Raw genomic sequence first — 22,562 nt, 5'->3', positions numbered from 1 at the left:
TGAACAAGAAAATAATTTGTACCTGATACCGCATCTACACCACTACAAATTACTAACGTAATTCAGTGGAAAAACCTGCCCCCTGAGAAATCTCTGCAAGGGACTGGCAGCCAAACCTGGCCCCATGACAGAAATCACGCATACATTGGTCGCCCGAAGACGTACCACTGTGCTGCAGCTGGGATCTCAGCTCTGATCTGGAGACTTTAGCGTGGGGGTGTGAAAGTTTACATCTTATCTACCTATTGAAAATTAGTTGCAGGGAGGGGTGTAAAGTCACCTTGGGTATTAAATACAAAAATAAAATTCTTACCCCCAGTTAATTGCCTCCACTGTTTCAATGTCTAAGGGATCCAGTGACTGAGGCAGGGCTTTGTAGAGGGTGGCCAGCCTGTCTGTCAACAATTCACATAAACAAGTGCTTTGAGTCAGGCACTTGGCAGCTGCTGGTTCTGGCAAACTCACCAAAAGCATGAGGCCTTCACAGGCCTTCACTGCTATCCGGCCGTCCTGGCAGAAGGGCATGGAAGAATTAATCAGAGGGTGAATAAAGCTCACTTGAAATCAAGAAGCAGACATGTCCCAAATAAAACCTCTTCGTTCCCCCACAGTGAGTGAATGCATTTATTTTTGTTGCCTTTCCAGTGATTACAATTTATTTCTACTGAATTTGGATAGTACAAAATAAAGAATCTCACCTGAATCCATGTCAAATTCTAAGAATGCAACTGCAACCTTCAGGTTGACAGAATTAGTGCTGTAGGTCAGCTTAAGACCAAGATATCAGACAATGTAAACTATCACATAACAATAACAAGGTACATCGGTAGATTCGGTTTTCTGCTTTCAGCACTGCTGAGGCTTACCTAACCCTCCTCTAAGTTTTCTGAAAAAATCTGAGTATGAATTTGAGGATGGAGCTGGGTAAGACATACAGCAGTTGTTTTTAAAAGAAAATCAAACCCCTCGAGATAGCCCAGTGCCTTTACAGAAAAAGTGGGTCTGGTTAAGTCAGTACAACTGAAAGTAGTTTTTTAAATATTCTCTTGTGGTATGTTTAACCTAATGATTTTCCTATGTAGCTTGCCTGTGAAACATGCAGCATCCTATATAAATTGCTCAAGACTCACCCACATTACCATCAACAAACTTAATACTGATTTTCTAAAGTATTTTTTTACTTTAATCTGAATTGGCAAAGAAAATTGCCAATTTACAAAATTTGCCTGCAAAACAAACCTTGTTTTACTTTTTATAGTTCAAATACAGTATGTACGTACGTGCATATTCACTCCCTCTGCCCACTTCACACAGCATCCAAAATATTTCATTTTATAACATTAACCAGAACAAAAAAAACCAACTCACTGGACTTTTAGTGAGGTTTAGTAGAGAATTCACTAAATTATAGTCTTGATTTGGACGAGCAGTGGAGGACTCAGGTGATGATGTGACATTTAGTTCATCCAGACTGAAAGAGAGATCATCTGCCTGCTGTGGGAGGTCATCTTCCTTCTCCATTGGCTCTGCTCCAGCAGCACTAGGTATTTCTTCAGGCTGAACAGGCTGTCCCGTGTCTGTTGTCAAAGAGTCTTGGCCTTTTAGCATGTCTTCTGTGATTACACTTACTGATCCTTTGGAAGCCATTGCTTTTAACTTATTCTGCAAAGCATTTTGTTGGAATTACACAGTTGAAATTACTGTTCATCCTGAAGCAGAAATTCACTAAAAGCAATTTTTTTACATCAGCATTTGAAGTAGTTCTCTACAAGTCTGAATACAGTAACCATGTAGAATGCAATGGGTTGCAGGAGCGTGGGAGTTTTTAAACTTGGAACATTTTTTAATCTGCTTAAATTTCTCCTAAGCCCTGTACCATTTTGCTTCAAGGCTGAATATGCCATTTACAAAGAGATGGCATCTTTTTCTCTCCACCACTGAAGGCACATATTCACTTGATTTGCCCACTATTTGATAGAAGTTTTCAATTTACATTTACGTTATGAGTGCAGCTTTAGAGCTTACCACATACTATAAAACATCCCTTTCTAGGTTAAGGCCTCAAATTCATCTAATGGCTGAAACACTATTTCCAGCTGGAGTCATACAATTAAACTCATTCTAAACTTCTTGAGATTTTATTTTCAACAGGAAAGGGAAAAAAAAGTCTTTTATGACAGCACAGTACTCTCAAGTTGTGTTTCTCATGAAGAAAAAGTTGAGCAGATTGAATGGACAGAAGATACTAGAAGTTAGCATTGGGCACTGGATACTATAACAGATCACAGAGAACCTTCTCGAAAGCTACAAAGCATCTCTACTTAGCCTGAAAGAAAGCAACACATCTGTCTTCCCATAAATCTGTCTCCAGCATATAAAAAGACATTTAAATTTGTGCTCTCTGACACCAAGAAGAAACTCACAGCAAGGCAAGAATTTGGTGTTCTTCTAGCATAAGCACAGGTGAATAATACTTTATTAGAACCATAAATTAGACTTCAGCACAAGACATTTTTTCAAGTGAGTACAGTAGTGAGATTATAAATCCAAATGGTTCCCTTTCTCTATGATAATACCAAATTTATTACAAATATATCTCAAGCATTAATAATTTAAAAGAGTAACCACTTGGGGTTAATGGCGTTTAGTACATACAAACCAGTAGGGACTAACTACATGACAAACTCAGGCAGCAAACTAGAGAACTGCTGTGAATGCTTGCTTGATTGATGTGCATTCATTGCAGAGAATTTCTACTGAATGTTGTGATACACTCATATAATCAATTCCCTGGAGAGGCAACCCAGTGGTAAAAGCAGCACACAGCATGCTATAAAACGCTATAAAATAAGTATGATTTTTGACTACAGTAGAAAAATTACTCCTTCAACATATATGGCGGGTTTTTACAGTGTGAAATGCGTAAGGCTGCAAAGCAACCAAAATGTGTCTGTCTGAACCATGTCTGTCTATCCCTCAATCTTCTAAAGTCCTCCAGTATCCTCCCATATATTTTATCAATACATGGAAATATCTGAATCACAACGATGAGCCTTGCACATAAAGCAGAACTAAAGGCTGGAACTGCATTTCAATGCTGAATTATACACTGTTGCTGGCGCTACTCAAATAGCAGGCAGGGTTGCCAAAGATAAAAGCTACTTTTCTAAAAAATTAGATAATATTTTCTAAAATACTTATTTTATCTTATACCGGCCTATTACCTCATGTCTGGACTCTTCTGTCATTTGAAAGGCCATAGGTTGTTTAGCTAAGGCATCAATGAGAAGACCTAACATATGTAAATGTATAAATGTCCCTAGAAATTTGTCCATAGCTCATTACTCTTACATTCGCAGGTGTCACAAAGCAGTCTGTACATTGAACAACACATAGGCAGAGCTTTTTTGCGTGTACTTAAGCTTCGTATTGTCTAATCATGCAATTCTGCAGCTTAGCTGCTCACCTCCTTCCTGTAAAGGTGTAAAACGGGATCCTGAATGACCTAATAGAAAAGGTTACATAAAACACATATTCAACGCCTTCTAGACAAAGTACTCCTCTAAATGAATTCAGCATCAACAGAGAGCAGACAATATAAAACTACAGTTTTATATTTCGTGATATGTAACTATCAGAGTTTCAAAATCCATGGTGGATGATGCCATGTCCAAGTTCAGATAGATGTAAAAAGAATTCTGTGAATAAAATCAAGTGATATCACAGCTATTGAGAATCTCTACTTAATTCATGGTCAGAAATATAAAGCTGGTAATTTGTAGTAATGAAAGTAGAAGTGAGTAGTGAAACTATTGTTCATTTTAGAAAATGAAGGTACAACTTTTTAACGGACACTATATTAGAACTTGTTTAAGGTCTCAAGAGCAGAAATTGAAACACAGAATCAAGTGTCCCTTTGCACGGAACAAGCAGTTGCAAGAAGTACCTCGCATAAGATGGGATGAGATGAGATGGGGCAACTAAGGAATAAATGAATAAGGAAAAACATGAGGTAACAAGTTTAGCATAAAATAATGACTGAGGCAGAGGTGATAAGTCACACATTCCTAGGTATGTTCTTTCTCTCTACACAAGAACAAAAAAAACTCAGTTTAAAGAAAAGAATAGATTAAAGCCAAAATAAAATTAGTATATGGATTTTAAAGGTTTAAAAAAGTAGAATGCAGTTCTTCCAGTTCTTATTTCCACAACAGACGTAACTTGCCCAAGAGACACAGTTATGCCATATAGCCTTATTGGTTAAGCAATGTAGGTGAAAGATTTTACTAAAATATAAACAGTATTCTATCAACAAACTATTTGATATGGAACCATACAAAGGAAATCGTGGGTTTGTTCATACTCAGTTTTTTATGTTCATAAAATACTGTAAAAACTGATCAGGAAAAGTCAAAGAAGGAAGCAAAACTAACAGATACAAACAGACTGCTTTGCAGAGATGTATCTGCATTTCAGTTTATATGTGTTGGAGATCTGAGAGATAAATGCCACACAGAATACTGTAAATTTACCCTTTCGTGCATTTGAAGGTCAGAAACAGCTACCAAATCACAACAATAGCACCTCTAAGAGGCATAGGTGTGAACAAACAGAATATGCTATTCTAATAAAGGACAACTCTGCACCCCAAATACCTTACCTGGAAACAACTATCAGAAGTTGTGAAGACATATGCCTCAGGCTACAACATTTAGAATAATGCTATGAAGGAAACAGGACCTACAAGAAATGTTCTTCAGCTTGCCTGAACTCTATAGCCAGCATTTCGCGAAACTAGAGATCTCTCTGAAATCTGGAATCATCTGGTTTTCCATGTCTGATTTTTAATATTGTAATCTTGCTATTTTGGTGAAGAACAGTAATGTCTGACAAAACACTTGTGGTTCTTATGATTGCGGTTCTCAGGTTTGATTTCAAGGGCATTATTTGAGTATAAGAGTCATTGAGAGGGTTCTTTTCAAACCATACAACTTATACAAATGACATTAAAAGCAATCCTGGTTTGGATTTCTACCATATTCTGCATGTAATGTATCTAGTAGTGTGCTTCTGAGTGCTTTTAATGTTTAAACACTAACTTTTCAATCCTTACACTATTTCTACTCTTTGTACAACTACAGTGGATACAATGGCAATCAGGGTGGTATTTAATTAAGGTAAAAATAAACCCAAGATGGATTCTTTACCACTGACATGTAAGTGATATTCATATACTCAATTGAAAATAACGTATCTTTGCAGTTTACAGCCTCTGCCGTTAACAGATCTTGTTTGCGGAAAGCTTGTAAAATATTCTTGGAGGACACTATATCTGTACCTTTTCACTTATGTATCACATGCTTAATAGATACTGTGTCACCATAGGAAACATCACAGTGGGAGCAGGAGGCATTTCTAAATGGACTTTTATAAATTAAACTTTTATATGCTCCTTCTAAACGGGAACAGAAAGTCAGTCTAGAAATTCTTTCTCCTCCCACTCTGATTTCATCAATGCCACATGTTAAGTTTGAAGAGGGAGTAAAGATATTTGGCTTTCTTACAGATAGAAAATAATGTCATATTGTGGATTGTGAGCTGGCACTGCAGCTAGACCATATGTGCCACTACCAAATAAGGGCCCAATCCTGCAGAACACTTAGCAACTTTCAAGGTTTCAATGCCCCATGCAATCTGTCCCTTAGTCTTTACTGGGCTGAAGACAAAACAACATAAGAAATCCAAGGCCTCCCTCACAGTCTTCTACATCACAATTCATATCGCCACTCTAAAGGCACTTTCACTACAAAGGATAAGGACCTCAGGTAGGTATATTTGTGAGCCCTGAATGAAATTCTAGTAAAAAATAATCAGATACATCAAGTCTCTGGAAGCAAAAAAGAACCCCCCAAAAACCCCAAACCCTTCTAATATCACAGGAAAAAAATCAGAGAGTGAATGAAAAGTAAGCTACGAAGCACAATGGGATACCTCCAGTTCTCTATCAGATTTTGTCAGTGACACAATAAATACACCTGAAAAATTTTGATTTGATTTACTCACCTCAAGGAAGAAGTTGACCAGGTATGGATCCTGTTTCAGCTTTGCACACACTATACAGAGAAACTGAATTTCTTCATTTTCTGTTGGTGTTGCCAGAACTTCACCACAAAGCCTGATTAACTTCTGTCAAATAAAGAAAAGTGAACAATTGAGACAGGGAGTAAGTTAGAGCTTTTTCTAGGAATGATGGACTGAATTCTTTTTCTATATACATACTACAGTGATGTATGATTATTGACTTGAACATTTGCTCTAGCTTTAGATTGCTAGGAACAAGATTTCTTTATTACTTATGACTTGCATTACAGTGGCATTTTAAGGCTCTAATCATCAATACATTAAAACTGATATTGCACTTGAGCAGTATCTTTAACTCACTCGACAATGGAAGAATTAAAGATACCACTAGCTACAGCAGAATAAGAGCACCTTGTCATACAAAAATACAGCTTACTTAAAATTTGAACAGTACCTGCACTGGCCTATGCACATTTATGTGGGGAAGAAGAGGTTGCCGTATTCTTCCAAGCAGTTTTGTATAAAAAGCCAAAACTTGCTGTTTCATTCCTGGAGGACACTGAAACAAAAACAGATGAACAGTAACAAAAATATAACAAATGCAGAAAGAAACACAGATGAAAATTTGTCACTCAAAATGGCTAATTAAACAGCAATAACTTATCCAAAAGTATTTTTAAAAAAATCATAATCTGTTAACACATTACTTTTATCGATATTAGCAGAGATCAACAAAAAATGTTGCATCTCATTACCGTTTTCTTTTTCAAATTATTCATACTTTCAGTTAATTGCTCTAGTGAAGACTTCTACCAATCTTTCCAGGAAATATTCCCTATCAATACAGTGACAAGGGGAAATTAACTCTGAATTAATTGGCTACAGGTCAGCTCTCTTTTACGGCACTGTGCCACAAAATACAGCAATTCAGTGAGTCAGTACATACAAATATATGATGATAAACTATAAACATCTTAATGTCTACAAAAGGTTTTTTAAATTCATGAGCAATTAACCTTAGACAGCTAAAGTGTTTATAAATGCACAGATGTTCCAGGACAACAGAAAGCTGTTGTTTTCCCTGAGATTCAGCAGAATATAAATCACAGTATCTGTGGAACATCCAGACCCATGTTCTACTGTCCCTCATACACCATGCACATGAAAGTACTTTCCTATCTCCATGAGATCTGATGGTTCCTGGTCCTTTACGTACCTTTGTTTCTATCTAAATTCCCCCTGATTCTAAGGTGTTCTACCATGTTAATAAATGCTGTTATTCCATAGGTTAATTTTAACCCACATAATTTCCCTCATCTGGTTCACTGCAAAGGTGAATGGAGCATGGGTGGCAAGAGCCAGGAATGACAACTGCCTAACCTGGTTCTCCTTCCAAGGTAATTATCCCTAGATTATTAATCCCTAATTATCCCTCAATTGTCAAGCAATTCGTTGAAAAGAATGGCAAAATGTGTACCATCAGGGTGCATCTACAACAATGTAGTAAGTCTAAGTGATTGCAGGTCTTTTCCAACCTTAATGATTCTGTGGAGATATTACTCTTTTTGTAACAGATCTTTGCAACATCTTGCAAGCACTGAACTGTGTGTTTACTTCAGATATACCAACTCACAAGTGGCAAAGTATAAAGACAGGCTGTACAAGAATTGCTAGTACAGGCACATTTGCATGAGTGCAAAATGACTTCTCTCAACTCTTAGAAACATACTACTAATTACCCACTTCACATATGTCTCTGTTTCATCTTGGTTTCTTGACAAAGTTTATAGATTACCGAACAAGCTGTATTTCTGAGCAAGTATTTTCAATACACCAGGTATCTTAGCCTGATCGTAGGACAGCTGGTATAGTAACAAGAATTATAGAGCTCTGGTCCTTCCAGAGCAAGGAACATCCCAGTCCCTGACAGCTAGTACCCTACATTGTCTATATATGTAAAACTGAGCAGATTAAAAACTCACGACAAGTGTAAAAGGCTGACTGAGAATGAAACCATGCAGAGCTCCATTTATCCCTGGAACAGCACACACCATGCTGTCCTAACTGCATCTGTACCATGATACAAAAGTTCTAGCACAACGGCTGCCAAGTTAATCCACCCCGAGATCCATCCAACCCCATACATTTCAGCTCATAAGTCTGCCAAGAAAGATAGCAACGAGTATGCACCAAGACTATGAAGCTAATTTCACATGTGCCACAAAGCAGACATGAGAAGAACCAAACATTGCCAAGGGTGGTACCAAAGACTCGGATGTAAAAACCGTCTGGGGGTCAGCTTAACTTAACGCTTTCTGACATGGAAGTTCTGAGCAGTAACTCAGCCCATTCAGAAAAAATTAAACAAAATTTGTATTTGATACAGCACTTTTCACCCAGGACTCTCCCAACACTTAACAAAGGACAGAGAGGGATAATACTGTCTTGTAGAAGCCAGAAAAATTCTAGACTGAACAAAAATGTTTCTCCTACTTCTTGGTTCACAGTCAATATTATCAGAGTGGTGAGTAACAAATCTCAGGGTTCTGCCTTAGCATCTCACTGGTTGTCTCACTTTGATCGCACTTGTAAAAGACTGTTGTTTGTAAACAGCTATTTGCTAGAGTTCAGAGTCCCACACTACCATCTACTGTAGAACTTCAGTCCCTATTACAGTTAGGAGCTCACAGAAAAGATAATCTGCACTGCTGAGAAGTACATACATCAGCTTTTCCCAGTGTGTAGAGTGTCTCTAAAATCTTGTGATGTAGCAAATATTCCATACATGGTCCTGTTTCACCTGATTCCCTCTCATTTTCCTCTTGAACTAGAATATCCAACATCTGTTCCAGGTGAGAAGGAATGTTGGTATCAGTCACAGGAGCTTTGTCATCTAAACAGAAGAGATGTGCAATTAAGAATTATTAAAATATTGTCCTCACTTTTCTTAAGTTCAGTTCCAAATTTAAGATTTAAAAACATGACCACTCATTTAAAGAATCTTATATAGAGTATATAAGTTTTTAACATGTCTTAAATCAAATTTTCAGAACCGTATCTGGAAATGTAACCTGGAATATGCACTAGGCAGATATCTAACCTTGCAACAGGGAAAAGGTGAAATGCCAAATTTCAAAACATGCATTAATTACACAGTCAAAAAGGAAAACTTTTACAGCCAGAAACCAAGCTTAGGGAGAGAAAGGTTCAACTCTCAATCTTCTGGTTAGTATCCACCCCGTCTTGATAACTTCCTCTTTGACTCTTTACATAGTATTCTGAAATCTATAAGCAGCCTCTAACATCAGCTTAATTTGCAGCTGATCAGTTCCTTTGCAAACTAGACAACTAAATAAATGTTTTTTCTAATGACAACAACAAAGAAAACCCAAACTCTATGCTGTTTATTCTTCAAAAGTCTTTACATTTGTCTTTTATACTTTCTGCATTAAGATAGCATTCTGTCAAACTTTATGAAGGAAAGGGTAAGACTCTGATTTCATTATACTGAAGTCATGAAACCGTTGTGAATTTATGCCACTGGCAGTGGGAGCTGGCATTAACATGTTGTAGAGCACGTCCACACATGGAGATTTTCCTTTCCTTTTTTTTTCAACTAAAATCTACTTGAACAAATATCCCACTAGGGAAATGGTTACTACTTCTTATGCAATAATCTAAAAATAACTGTCACTTGCATGCAAATGGCAACAAGATCACAAAGTAAAACTGCCATATCAGAATGATTTTGGTCTCTACCACAACCTCCAGTTACGCTAGAGTGCTTTGCTTGAGTTTCCTAGGCATAATTCTGCTCCCACAGCAGAGGACAGAAGTATATCCACTGAGTGGAAAGTTGTTTTTCACGACTTTTGAAAGTCTGGGAGAGAGGTCAGCTTTTATTCTGCACCATCTAATCGCAGGTATCAGTTTTCCCCTACCATCCTGTCATTTCTACAGTAGGAAACATCACATAGCGTTCCAAAAGATGGGTATTTAGAAAGAAGGGTTGAGTTTCAGCTTGTAAGAGTAAATATTGATATAAACAAGATCACCAGTCCCAGACACAAACACAGATTCAATAGCTACTCTAGCAGAAATGCAGAACTAATAAGCTTGAGGAAAGCATGGTAACATTCACTTTTAAAACTTAATAATTTAATAACTAGGACCAAAAATTAAAAATGTAAATGTTGCATAACTGTTCTAGGAAACCATGGAAAAGTTTAAGAAAAAGCAACTGCAGCCATATTTCATCAGAATACCCATTTTTTAGAAGAGCAGAATAAGGTCTGGATAAGTTTTTAAAAACGTCTTGTAAATCTGCTTACAAATTCACTTTTCAGACCTATGTTATGAAAATACCTTTCATGGAGACGAGACATTAAAGAAAAAATACCTAATGCTGAGCACACAGAATTCAGATATGTCTGGTAAAATCTATGACCACAAAATTACTTTCGTTAAAATCTTGGAATGGAAGAGAAAATCTCTGATGCAAAACAATAAAAAGGTTAACAGCAGGGGCTACATTTCTGTAGTTGTCTGTTTAGATTAAACAGAATACGTGAAGACAGAAATTGGGTCGGACATGAAAAGGTACAATTCTCTACATGGCACTCAGGAGAGAAGACCTTCCCTCAATCGTTTTTCGTGCCTACTTTTTAAGGGATGAATGGAGGTATTATTATTGTTGTTATTTTGATAAAAGACATGACTCATTTTAGTACTTCTTATTCTTTACTTTTTAACAACACTGAAATTAGGAATTCTAGTTTTCACAATAAAGAGACAAAATCAGAATGTTTTCTTCTTTTACCTGATGTCTCTATGTAGTAATGGGTGATTGCTTTCCAGTGGTAAACGAAATCTTCTTGTAATGGAAGGGAAGGTGCGAGCTATGGGGAAAAAAACAACCAACCAAACAAAAACCAGTTAGGAATGAAATAAACATATTTTCTCAGAGATTAAATTGAATTTTATCTTATACTTGGAAGTAAACTGCTGCAGACTAATGCTACAATTCTTACTCTGTGCTCTTTTACCTTTAACAACGACTACATACATTATTCACGGCATGAGCCCCATGTCATACTGCCTAGCTTGTGAAGATCAGTAATAATCTCTGTGATGTTTCTATGACCAGACAATCTATTTGAAGTCACAAAAGCAATTGCTCATACAGCAAAGCAACACTAGAAACGTGGGTTTGAATTGTTTAGATCTCAGAGTTTTGTCCTGTAGGAAAAATTGATGTTCTTTTACATCTGCTTGTGATGCCACATCCCCTTTCTGTAGGCTCTGTTCTCTTCTCTCCCTCTGCTCCCTTAAAAATACCGATTAGCCACTTCATACAGTTTTTGCCATGCCTTTTTTTCCTGTTAACTACAACTTTTAAAAGATCTTTTTTCATTTTTTTGCTCATCAGGGCCATCCCCAGAGATTGAGAGGTTGTTCTTTTTTTTTAACAAATATACATTTCTTATTTCATTTCTGAAAGAAAAGGAATTTCTTCTTTTCTGGAGGAATTTGGGATGGCCGGTTGGGCGTGACTGACATCCAGGAATAACATGCTGCACAACTAAACACAGTCCCCCACCCAGACAACGTCAGTACTGCTCCTTCCTCACCGAGCTTGAGAACTGGGTGCCCAGCCCCTGCAGCCCATTACACCACAGGCACAAACAACTACACCACAGGCGGAATGTGAAAAAAGAAGGACCATCATCATTTTACCACTCTGCTCTCCAAAGTGAGACTTGAGGCAAACACTGAATTTGTGACCACAATATAAAAAGTCCAGAGCTGGTAAAATCAGGAATCCTACAGGGAAAACGCCCACCACTCAACAGATCATATGAGGGTCTTTTGTTACTGAGGCCTAATCCTACTTGCTTGAGGCTTTTTTTTTTTGACAATCAAGTCCTCAGGTCATTCTTTTATAGGCAATCCTGAAATAAAGGATTATCACTTGACATGATGGTAGCAACAAAACCTGCGGGCAAACAGAAAGAATCCCATGTATAAGTTGGTGTGTCCTTTTTGTAAGGATAAGAAGTTGAACCATCCCGACAAGCTATGGAGTCCAGTCCTTCATAGAATCACAGAGTGGCTGAGGTTGGAAGGGACCTCTGGAGGTCACCTGGCCCAACCCCCCAGGTCAAGCACGGCCACCTAGAGCTGGTTGCCCAGGACCATGTCCAGAAGGCTTTTAAATATCTTAAAGGATGGAGATTCCACAACCTCTCCAGAAACCTGTGCCAGGGGGCTCAGTCACCCTCACAGTGAAAAAGTTTTCCCCCCAGAAGCTACATATACCACATTTGAGATCAAAAACTCTGAATTCCTCTAATGTCTCCTCGTAGGGCCTCAGCTCTTGCACAAACAGAAACACAGAGCTCAAACATCTGTATACTCTTCACTGGGTAGTGTTGGTCTCTTTGAAAAAGCCTTGGTAGTTTTCCACATCAGTCTTTTCTTTTCCTTGAATTTAATAACATTTAAATTTATCTTGGTAAAGACGTAACGCCCAGTATATGAACAGCATGCCCCGCTGTGATAAGAAAGCGGAATGCTAATTGTTAATGACCCTTTGCACACAGGACTTTGAAATGCAAGACTTTAAAAAAGTAGTGGTGCTTGGTAACTATCTACATCTGCATCCTGTGTGGAAATGTGCCCTCACAAGTGGCAACTAGGAAATCAAACTGACATTGCTTATCCATTCCCTGACAGTCTGTGGGCTCAGTAAGTCTTCCATATTTCCATGGCCGGGCACTGAGAGTAGCACTTTAGCACACCAACTACCACAGAATAAATATCAGGACACCGCACACTGGACAAAACTAGTTTATTTTACTATGAAGTTTACTAGGTTATTGAAATTCAGAAGAATAACCACACACACTGAAGACCAAGCACATGATATTTTGTATCATGCTTCATACGTCACTTGCTGCGGTAGGTGTGTATTTCAAGCAATGTAATGATCATTTTGTATCGTTCTGTAATAGAACTATACTGAAAACTCAACTCTGGCTGATGAATGACACAGAGACCACTTTTGAGGAATACCAGGTCTTCCAGACCACTCTATTTCCAAAGTAGCACATGATAGATAACATTAAAGATTTATCCTTGACTGATATGATTTTCCTCCCCACTTCTTTTAGCCTCATCTGCCTTGAGAGGAATTTAGTGCCTCTGAGCAGTGCCAGGAAAAGGATTTCACTTCTCAGCACTGTCAATAATTTATCCACCATGGGAAAGAACTGTAGATACAGACATTCTCCCTCCCAACAAACGCCTCCAGGGACTCCTCTCAGAGGTGAGGAGGTAATTCAGGGACAGGTCCTGCCCTGTTTAATTAAACTACTCAATGATTTCACAGAGTCTTCTCTGATCAAGGACTGCAAGACAGAGATATCAAACAGAGATACCATCAGCATGTGTGTGCACCTCTGTTTGTGTATACACGCATGCTTATTGGGAATATACAATCAACCTTGCCAGCAGCTGGACCTGGTGATTCAGACCTGTGGCAGCTTCACCTGCATTGGGCTACCAGACTCAGCAACTACTAACAATATAGAAAAATTGTATTTCTTTACTTGTTCAATTAAAGTATCCCCACTCCCAAATACTCCCACCCCAAATTCCTCTTCCCGCCGCAGATGGACCTAGTATAAACCTGCTTTTTACAGCACAGCTATTCCAGGGAATATTTAACTGAGATGTAACTCCAGCAATGCTATGTATTTTTCTGAGAGAAGTGTTTTACTGACAAAAAATGAAATAAAACCCCCAACCCTCTTAACTTAGTTATTCAGACACAATATCAAGGTAAAGACCAAGACTAAGATACCAGCTTATACACAAAGCCCAGCAGTGGAACGCATTAGAAAAATGTAACTCCCCAACACTTGGCTGACATGCTTTAACCCTACTAGGACAGGTAATTCTAGGATGAAGTTGTCGTTTCTATTTTAGGATGAATTATTAGCTACCAGCTGAGGTGAAATACATGTTATAGTTGCCAATCTGAGTAATCACCCTTTTGTAAAAGTACACTACTTGTATAAAGATTCTGAAGCAAAACAAAATTCACTGTGAAGGCCATTAATTCCTGCTATTTGTCTAATTCGAAGGAATTACCTTAAAAGTGCAGTTATTTCTCACAGATATATTAATTCATTTTGATGTAATTACATATGTTCTCACTAATTTTGAACTATTGATTCCTAATCTCAAATTGAAGTTCTCCTCCTTTGTGAAAAAAACCCCAACATCTTAAAGATTGCAGTGTGGGTGTTGGTATATCAAATAGCCAAAACTCACTGAACACTACTAAAAACCAACCCATTTGAGCAAACATTGATTAGCTCTTCCATCTGGTCCCTAACTCCAGCAGTCGAGCTTCCTGGGAGTGAGCGAGTGAGTGTTCTCATTTACGAGCTAAACTTAACACATGCTGCCTTATCATTCTGGTGACAATACGTTACTAATGATGGAACCTCGCTCCTTCCAGGAAAAGTGCTGTTCTCAGGAGAACTATAGATCTTTGACCAGAACTATAGTCTGCTTGTTATAAAATCTGTCCAAAATACAATTCCATGTAGTTTTCAAAATTATATAAAACTTGTGTTTAGGCAGGAAAAAAAATACTGTCAAGAGCAAAGAAACCTATAAATATTCAGTGTTTAACAGCAATTCCTTTGTGCATGTGAAAATCATTGCCACTTTTTTCATGTATGCTTTTTGGAAGTGCAATTCAATACCGAAAACAATGGAAACAACAGAAGCTGGTGATATCCCTCAATATCTTTTGGACAAATACACGAAGTAAAGAAAACACTGTATAAAAGAATAACAGGTACTGGCTGGTCAGCTGCCAGAGTAAAAAATAAAGCAGAAACTGGGTCAAAGAGAAACAAAGGGGAAGTGCATGCACACTCCCCTGACTGAAACAAGGAGAACTACAGCAGTCACTCTATGTTCTTCTTTGATCTTACTACTTTGCTAGTGTGAAGGTTTGCCCTGAGCGAAAATCTGAAAAAGGACTGATGCTTGAAGGTTTATTTCTTCAGTTGATGAATGCACAGATTTTATAATGGTCACTGCTTTCACGTATAAAATGAAGATTGCACATGCTTACAAGCCATGCATTAGATTTCATCATCATAATTTGTTAATAGCAGTATGTTAAAACAACCGGTTATGTGCTGTCATTACATCAAATCAAGTGGGTTCAAGAAGAATAAATCTTGTCCTGAGTAGTTATGCAGTTAACGATTTTTGAGCAGTACCTGTAGCAAGTGACTCAGTTTCTTTCAAAGCTCAGTTTTGCCTCAAAACATGAACAGAAAAGCAGCTACTTAAGAGCATGCAAGATACCAATGTAAGAGATACAGTAGAATAATAGGTTGGTAGAGAGGGGTCTCAAAAATGTAGACTCCAAAATCTAAATTTACTCCCAGACACCAAGAAAGGGATACAAATAATCTTGTTTGATAGCGAATTGCAAAATTCAAAGCAACCAAAATCATGGTTTTCCTGCTCAAGTTACACAGCTCAAAAACATCCTTTTGAGTTCAAAATTAAGATGAAACATCTCATGAAAGCCCAAATCAAACAGAAGTCCTTTGAACACCAAGTGACCACTTTACAGACAAGCTATTTTGTCTAGGGAAGTATGACTGAAGAACAAAAGATAAGAGAAAAAACAAGTCTAACTTGCAGCTTTGTTATTGTACACTACATTTTGTATGTTCCTGAGAATGTAGCACTCCTGGAATACGTTTGGGATAAAAGTGTATCAGAAATACATAGCAAAAGGAAAACATCTTGAGGACAAGCCATACATAAACTGTCACAGATTGACTAATATTAACCCAATAAAGCAACAACATTTCTATCCTGCCCTGAAGTAAGGTAAAAGAACAAAGACTGCAGTGCCCTGCACCATTCTCACCAATCCACCCAACCCAATTCAAGGATGCTCTGTCAGGACAATACCACAGCGGTGCTTGCTCATCTGGATGCTGCACAGAAATCCTGAAAGGGCAAAAATACCTAAAATATTGGAAGGATTGACATACAATAAGAAGTGGCAAAATTTAGGATTCAGTTGTAATGAAAATCAGGAATATGATTTCACACATTTGGACAATTTAGGCAGAAAAGACTGAAGGTTTTGATTGACTCAAGGCAAGAAAAAGTCTTAATAAAAAACAACTGGTCCCTTACGTTTACCTCATCACAGTCCTGTCATGAAGGCAGTCAATTAAACAGGAAAATATGCCTATGTGTATTAGATTGTCAACCTTTGGAACTCTTCCTCACAGTTCAGAGAGATGGCATATTGAGGGTAAGATAACAACGATTATCTAATAACATAGGAACACTTACTATTTAAATGCATCTCACTGAAGTCTGCAGGCCTGTGGGCCCTGAGGCAGGACAGGAGCATTATGTAAGTGATGTGCAGGAGAAATGACAGGGGAGAAGGGCTACCCGAACAATTCCCATGTAAAATAGTCCTACCAATGAAAGACAATCCTAGGCACTTCTTCAAGTGTATTTGTGTCCAGCTCAGCTGAAAACTGCTCAGCTGCAACTGAATTCCTCCGGGAGGCAGGCACCCAAAACCTTTGACAGTTTATATCTTAGCTACCAGTTCTGTTGCTGATACTCAGGGCTGAAACAGAGTCCACTTGAGGCTGCGTGAGCTATACTTGCTTTGCAGCAATAACAGCAAGTAAAAATGATGCTCTGGATTCTCTAGGTTCTGAAAAGAGCAGGCAGCATCAAGGTGGACTTATCTAATATTTAGGATTTACACCTGGTTTCATTTTCAGAGTAGCAAAGCTAAGTAGCCCACATACTTTAGTTAAAGAGAGAATAAAACAATGATCTAAAGTCCCAATGACCTAAAGATACAGCCCCAAAACTGGTTAAAACTTTCTATTTCTCAGTTCTGACATTGAACTAGTGGGTCAAACTTCCTAGATAAAGTAAGAAACATTCTTAATATCCTCGTGCTCTTGTGATTCCATGTTTCATTCCTAGCATGTGGTGCTCAGTATTTATCACAACCCTGTAAACGCAATTTAGTGCAGTATTTATTATCAGCAGATCTATCACAGGGGTGTTAGCAGGATGAGGCAATTCTAAAAGGGACAGCAGAGCTGAGCAAGGGCATATAGCATGTTGTTTGATAGCAGTCATTTGCAAAATGATGTTATCAATCTGTTTCTGTTTTTTTGTGGTGGTTTTTTTTTAAATGAAAAAAATCATCTAGTCCCTACTATCTCTACTTTCCCCTTTTCCACTCAACTCATTCATTTTTCCTAGTTTTTTATCTATCTCAAATAAATGCAGGTTTTTGTTTATTTTTTGTACACATCAATAATGTAAACATTCTTCTAGGAATAACTTTTATTAGCTATCTTAAATCGGTAGGCTTGAAAGAATAACTTCTCTTCCACTCCTGCATCTCTCAGTCATCCACTCTTATTCAAAATGTGGCACAACTCACTGTAACAAGATTTCTTTAGTCAGGCAGACACTAATTTCTGGTTTTCCTCCAATGAAAGCACTGCCTATTGAAGGCATTCATATGTGGTCAGAGTTTTCAAATGTGTCACTTCATCATTATTTAAAACATTTCTTACCAATTGCTGCTCTACCATTAAGAGAGCAAACTAGGAACCTGCAATTAATTAATACACACTTAACTTTAGAACCTGAATAGTCCTGCTAAGGACTGCAGAACTACAGGCACACATAAAGTCAAGCATATGCTTAAGCATCGAGGCATACATTAATAGATAAAGGGTGCCCCTCACATGAGGCAGCATTTGGCATGCAGAGTCTTTTTTCAACCATTAGGATTTGGTGTGCAGGCTCTTTTTTCCACCACATGAACCGTTTCCTTTCAACACTTTCCATCTTCACTTCCAGCAGTATTTTGCTGCCAGTTTTTAGTACCTAACCAAAGATGAGCCTCTTCAAACTCCGTCTCGTAGATGTCTTTGTTTACTGAGAAAGGTGCTGAAAGCCAGAGACATTACTACCAGGACCCCACCTCACCGAAAAGCAAACAAAAATAAATTGTGTAGACAGTAAATGAGTCCTGATAAGCAGCCAGCCAAATGCAGTCCGCAGAAATGGCAGCTTCAGAGACAGGCCCTGCTGCTTTCCTCTCCCCAGGGCAGCGATGGGCACAGATGTGAGGCTCCATGATGAAATCTAGCTGAACATACACAACCCCAGGTCCCCTCGGCCTCCCTTTCCACCCTACCCAACTGAAAAAGAAACCAGGGATGAGAACATCGGTGTGGAAGAGACATCACACAAAAGCACCAGAGACGGCAACTGCTGTTGTCTGCTGGCCACAACAAGAAAATCCTGAGAAGTCGGCTTGAGTTCACCTCCTTTCTTGTTTCGCAGAAATCACACAGCACAGCCGGGCCGGGCCGGGAAAGAGCCGCCCTCACGCCCGGCACCGGGGCCTACCGGGAAGGCACGTTACCGGCGGTGACAGCCCGGCGGCTGCTCCCGCTGGCCGTGGGGGCTGTGCTGGGGCTGCCCGGGCCCGCCGCGGAGCCCCGGGCAGCAGCCGCTCCCGCCTCTCCCGGCAGCCCCGGATCCCGACAGCCCCGGCCGGCTGCGGCCCGCGCCGGGGCAACTCGCTCCCTGCCCGGGGCCCGCCGTTGGCCGTGGCCCGCCCGGGCAGCTCGGCCTCCGCCTCCCTGCCCCGCGGCAGGGGCGAGCCGGCATCGGCAGGGCCGCGGCTGCCGGCGGATATGCCGGCTCGGCGGGGCCCCTCGCCGCCAGCCCTGCCCCGGCAGCAGGCCCCGGGGGAGGCGGGGAGGCGGCGGGGAAGGGGCGCCGCGCTTAGGGAGCGGGCCGAGCCCCCCGTTCGCGCCGCTCCTCCCCGCGGGGCCCGCTCGGCGGCTAGGCCCGACTCGCATCCCCGGCGCAGCGTGGCCGGGCGCGCCGGCGGCCTTACCGCCTCCACGGCGTGCTGCAGGATGGAGGTGAACTTGGAGAACATCCTGTCCCGCGACTGGAGCAGCCGCTGCCGGGAGGACCGCGAGAGCTCCTCGATCCGCCGCCGCCGCTCCAGGGTGAGGGCTGCATGCGGGGGCCTGGCCGCGGGGATCGGGCGGGCGGGCGGCCGCCGGCTCTGCCTCTCGCTCCCCGGCGGACACCGTGGCACTGACACCGCCGGGCTGCGGCGCCGGCTGCCGAGGCTCCGGCTGTCCGCCCCGGCACGGCCTGCAGGGGCCGCCACCCCCGCACGCAGCCAGCCGCGCCGCGGGGAGGCCCGGCCGGGCGGCGCGGCCCGGCCCAGCCCGCCCCGCTTCGCCCGGGGCGGCCTGAGCCGTGGGCCTGGGCAGTCGGGAGCGCCGTCCTCCCGCCCGGGCGAGGACGCCGCTGGCCGTGCCCGTGGCATTGTCGATCGAACCGGGCCGCTTGTGCCGGGCCTGCCCAGGACGGGGACGCTCCGCCGGCCCCCAGGGTGCGGGCAGTGAGGGACACAGCCAGGGCTGGGAGCCGGCAGCGACAGCGAGCTCGGGGTGTCCCCAGCCAGCACCCCGCCTCTGCGGGCAACTCCCGGGCAGAGGGGCGAGGGAGAAGGGGGGCGCACCACCCCTCTCTCCGTGCCCAGAGGCCTGTTCTCTGGCTCCGACAAAGGCCTCTGGCTCTACACGTGCGGCTCTGCTTCGTGAGGCCTGGGCGCCCACAGCCCCCACCCGCGCCGGCCAGCATGGGGCGGATTCGGAGCGATCCTGCTCTGGGTGGCCGAAGGCCTGGCTTGCTGTCCGCTGGGACAGTCTGTCACCATCTGCAGGGACTGTGAGGTCCTCAGGGAAACAATGAAAATGGCCGGCTCTCCACAAAGCAGCGTAAGGGTGATAAGCTCAGAAAGTCAGTGACATCTTGTTGCTGCTGGGCGAGAGGCCGATGGGGCTGGTGGCGTGGTCCTGACTGACTGGGGTCCTTCTGGGGCTTGGGGTGTAGCACAGCATGAGAGGGCTTGTGGCAGTGCGCATGTTACCCGTTTCACTGCTGGTTTTTTTTTCCCCAGAGCTTTGAAGGAGGCAAAGGGGGCTTTACTTCACCTCCAAGCCAAATACTTAAGAGAAAAAGAACATCCCTGCCATTTTCCCATGCTGCAGGAAAAGCAGAGGTAAGGTGGGGTGAGCAGAGGTTATAGATGTAGCTGATAGGCGGTGTGATGTTTTGGGAACAGCTACAATTCATGGGAGAGTGTTTGAGTACTGGGCAAATGGAACTAGGAGAACAGGATTGATTTGGCATTGGGGAGGGGGCAGAGTGAAATGTTGGGAAGGTGACAGACCAGTATGGGAAAGGGAAGAGAACCTCTCGTACGAAATGGAGAAAAACTTCCTCATTAATATTTGGAGATGAATGAACACCAACTTCCTTATATGCTAGGAGCAAGCAGAGAGAAACAATTCAAAAGATAGGAGAGAACTACTATTTAACTGCTGTGTTTTAAATTGTGTTGTCTGGGAAGTCTGACTATGACTGTTGATCCTGTGATGAAGTCTTACTAATGATTCTGCTGTACTGATTGTTGTTACTATCTCCATGCTTTGCAGGCATGGAGAGCTACAGTCCAAGTACTGTACAGAAGTAAATACTAGTTGTATGTGCATACCTTTGCTGAAGTTGCTAAGGAGCAGAGCTATCTATTTCCTTCTCAAAATGCAGACATATCAAATAACATAAATTTAAAAGGTAATTATGGTTGGTTTTTTTTTTAAATCTGCTTATTGTGGGTTTGCCAAGTTGTATTCTATAAATGTTCTTAGGAAATGTAATTTTTCTATGTGAGTAGTCATATGATGAAACACGTATGTACCATCTCCGTGTTTAGGTAATTATTACCTGGATGGATGCTGCGTTTGGAAGGTGCCTATCTTCCATGATTTAACATAAAAAGTTCCATTAGACTTTTTAAGTGTGCTCTAGGATCAAACCCTTCTTCAGATGAATTTAAGTGGTATCTACCATAGTTTTGCAATACATCCAGATTATTATTAATGTTTATGTATATTTTTATATGTAAATACTTGCATTTATTTTTATTTATATTGGTATTTTTATACTATAAGTACAGTTCAGGGGCTACGTTCAGCCTGCTTATATGGTTTGTATTGAAGGTTTGTGTTGCTTTCATTGAAGTAAGAAAAACAAATGACGACTTGTAAGTTTGAATGCAAACATGTTGTCAGCAAGTGGGCTAATCAGTGGTACAGCTTTTCTCCCATCAATGTGTGGGTGTTTATCATGTTAATGGAGACCTTCCCATTCTCTCACCACAGATACTGTTTTTGAGCCTGCATCGTCTCTGAAGAAAGTGTGGATTTAAGGCACACGTGCTTGATTAAGGTGTCTAAGAGAACATGGTAATTTAAAATGCTCTTTGCAATCCATTTGTTTTTGCAAAAATGTCTTTTGGATGTGCCTGGGCCTTCCCATCTCTGAGCAGCAGAATGAATAAAGAAACAGTAACATACCATGAAGATATAAAAGGAGACAGGTTTATAATAATGAGAGTATTCCTAAGCGTAGTTCACAACTCATGAAATCATAAATCCCCTCTTCAGAGATGGTGAGGTAAAGCTTTTCTAATGCTTGAGGGCCTCTTATTATTCTAAGAGCACCTGATGTATATAAAAACATTTTTTTAAAACAGAACATTTCATTGCGGTTGGAATTCAGGTTTTGATTGTAAAAGTGACTTCTTATTAGGACTTCTCAATATGAAATGCCTTGCAGTAAAGGAAACAAAGAAAATATCACAATTACGTGATTATCCCTAAGCTTATTAAACAAATCGAGTCTCTGCAAATAACCCTGCATTTACTTACCAACATATTGAGCTTGAATTTGTAACCATACTGCAGAATCCAGTCTGTTGTGCTTATACATGTTGCAAATTGTAGATGCCTTTTTTTAATGCTCTTTTAGTCTCAAATTTCTCAAGTATATGGAGGTATTTCTCACTGCTGGGCATATTAGATAAATACTGGCAAACCAGTGGTAATGCAAATCACTGGAAACTAATGGAAAAATTATTTCACTTTTGTCAGTCCAAAAGAACTCAGCTGAGGTTACATTCTGTTTGGATACTTCTTGTTCTCATTGGAGATGATTCAACTGGAGATGACTCAGTTATGGACAGGCTACCAATGTCATGTCATATGCAACAATACATCTTCTGCTCATGCTTGATGTTGTTTCCACTGAAATAAACACAAGTATTACTACCTATTTTAATAGATAAGACTAGAGTTCTGCCGGTTTGGAGTTTTTTTGGCAAGGTAGTTTCTTTTTTTGGGGTGGCACATGCAGTGAGTTAGTGTTTTGCTTGAATGTGACTTAAGATACAGCTTGAAAGCAAGACTATTTTAATTGATAGAGCTTTTGGGAACTTTTCTCCT

At 40.8% G+C, this 22,562-nt stretch overlaps 1 protein-coding gene and 1 long non-coding RNA gene across 2 annotated transcripts in view; one reads left to right on the top strand and one right to left on the bottom strand.

Annotated features, from left to right (window-relative positions):
* FHIP2A (FHF complex subunit HOOK interacting protein 2A) overlaps positions 1–19,138 on the bottom strand; it is a 33,019-nt gene extending 13,881 nt beyond the window's left edge. Inside the window, exons 1-7 of the mRNA XM_059821191.1 lie at positions 19,094–19,138; positions 10,901–10,979; positions 8,805–8,974; positions 6,536–6,640; positions 6,064–6,186; positions 1,369–1,662; positions 314–510 (exon numbers count right to left, since the gene is read on the bottom strand). Coding sequence (XP_059677174.1) covers positions 314–510; positions 1,369–1,662; positions 6,064–6,186; positions 6,536–6,640; positions 8,805–8,974; positions 10,901–10,979; positions 19,094–19,138 — 1,013 coding nt within the window. The remainder of the gene's footprint in view (positions 1–313; positions 511–1,368; positions 1,663–6,063; positions 6,187–6,535; positions 6,641–8,804; positions 8,975–10,900; positions 10,980–19,093) is intronic.
* Positions 19,139–20,184: 1,046 nt separating this feature from the next.
* On the top strand, positions 20,185–21,525 carry LOC132317566 (uncharacterized). Its single transcript, XR_009484107.1, has 3 exons — positions 20,185–20,278; positions 20,715–20,853; positions 21,441–21,525. It is a non-coding gene; the product is annotated as an uncharacterized LOC132317566 (long non-coding RNA).
* The last annotated feature ends 1,037 nt before the right edge of the window (positions 21,526–22,562 follow it).

The sequence above is a fragment of the Gavia stellata genome, chromosome 9 (genome assembly GCF_030936135.1).
Source record: "Gavia stellata isolate bGavSte3 chromosome 9, bGavSte3.hap2, whole genome shotgun sequence".
Classification (NCBI taxonomy): domain Eukaryota; kingdom Metazoa; phylum Chordata; class Aves; order Gaviiformes; family Gaviidae; genus Gavia; species Gavia stellata.
This window is presented reverse-complemented; position numbering and strand designations above follow the sequence as displayed.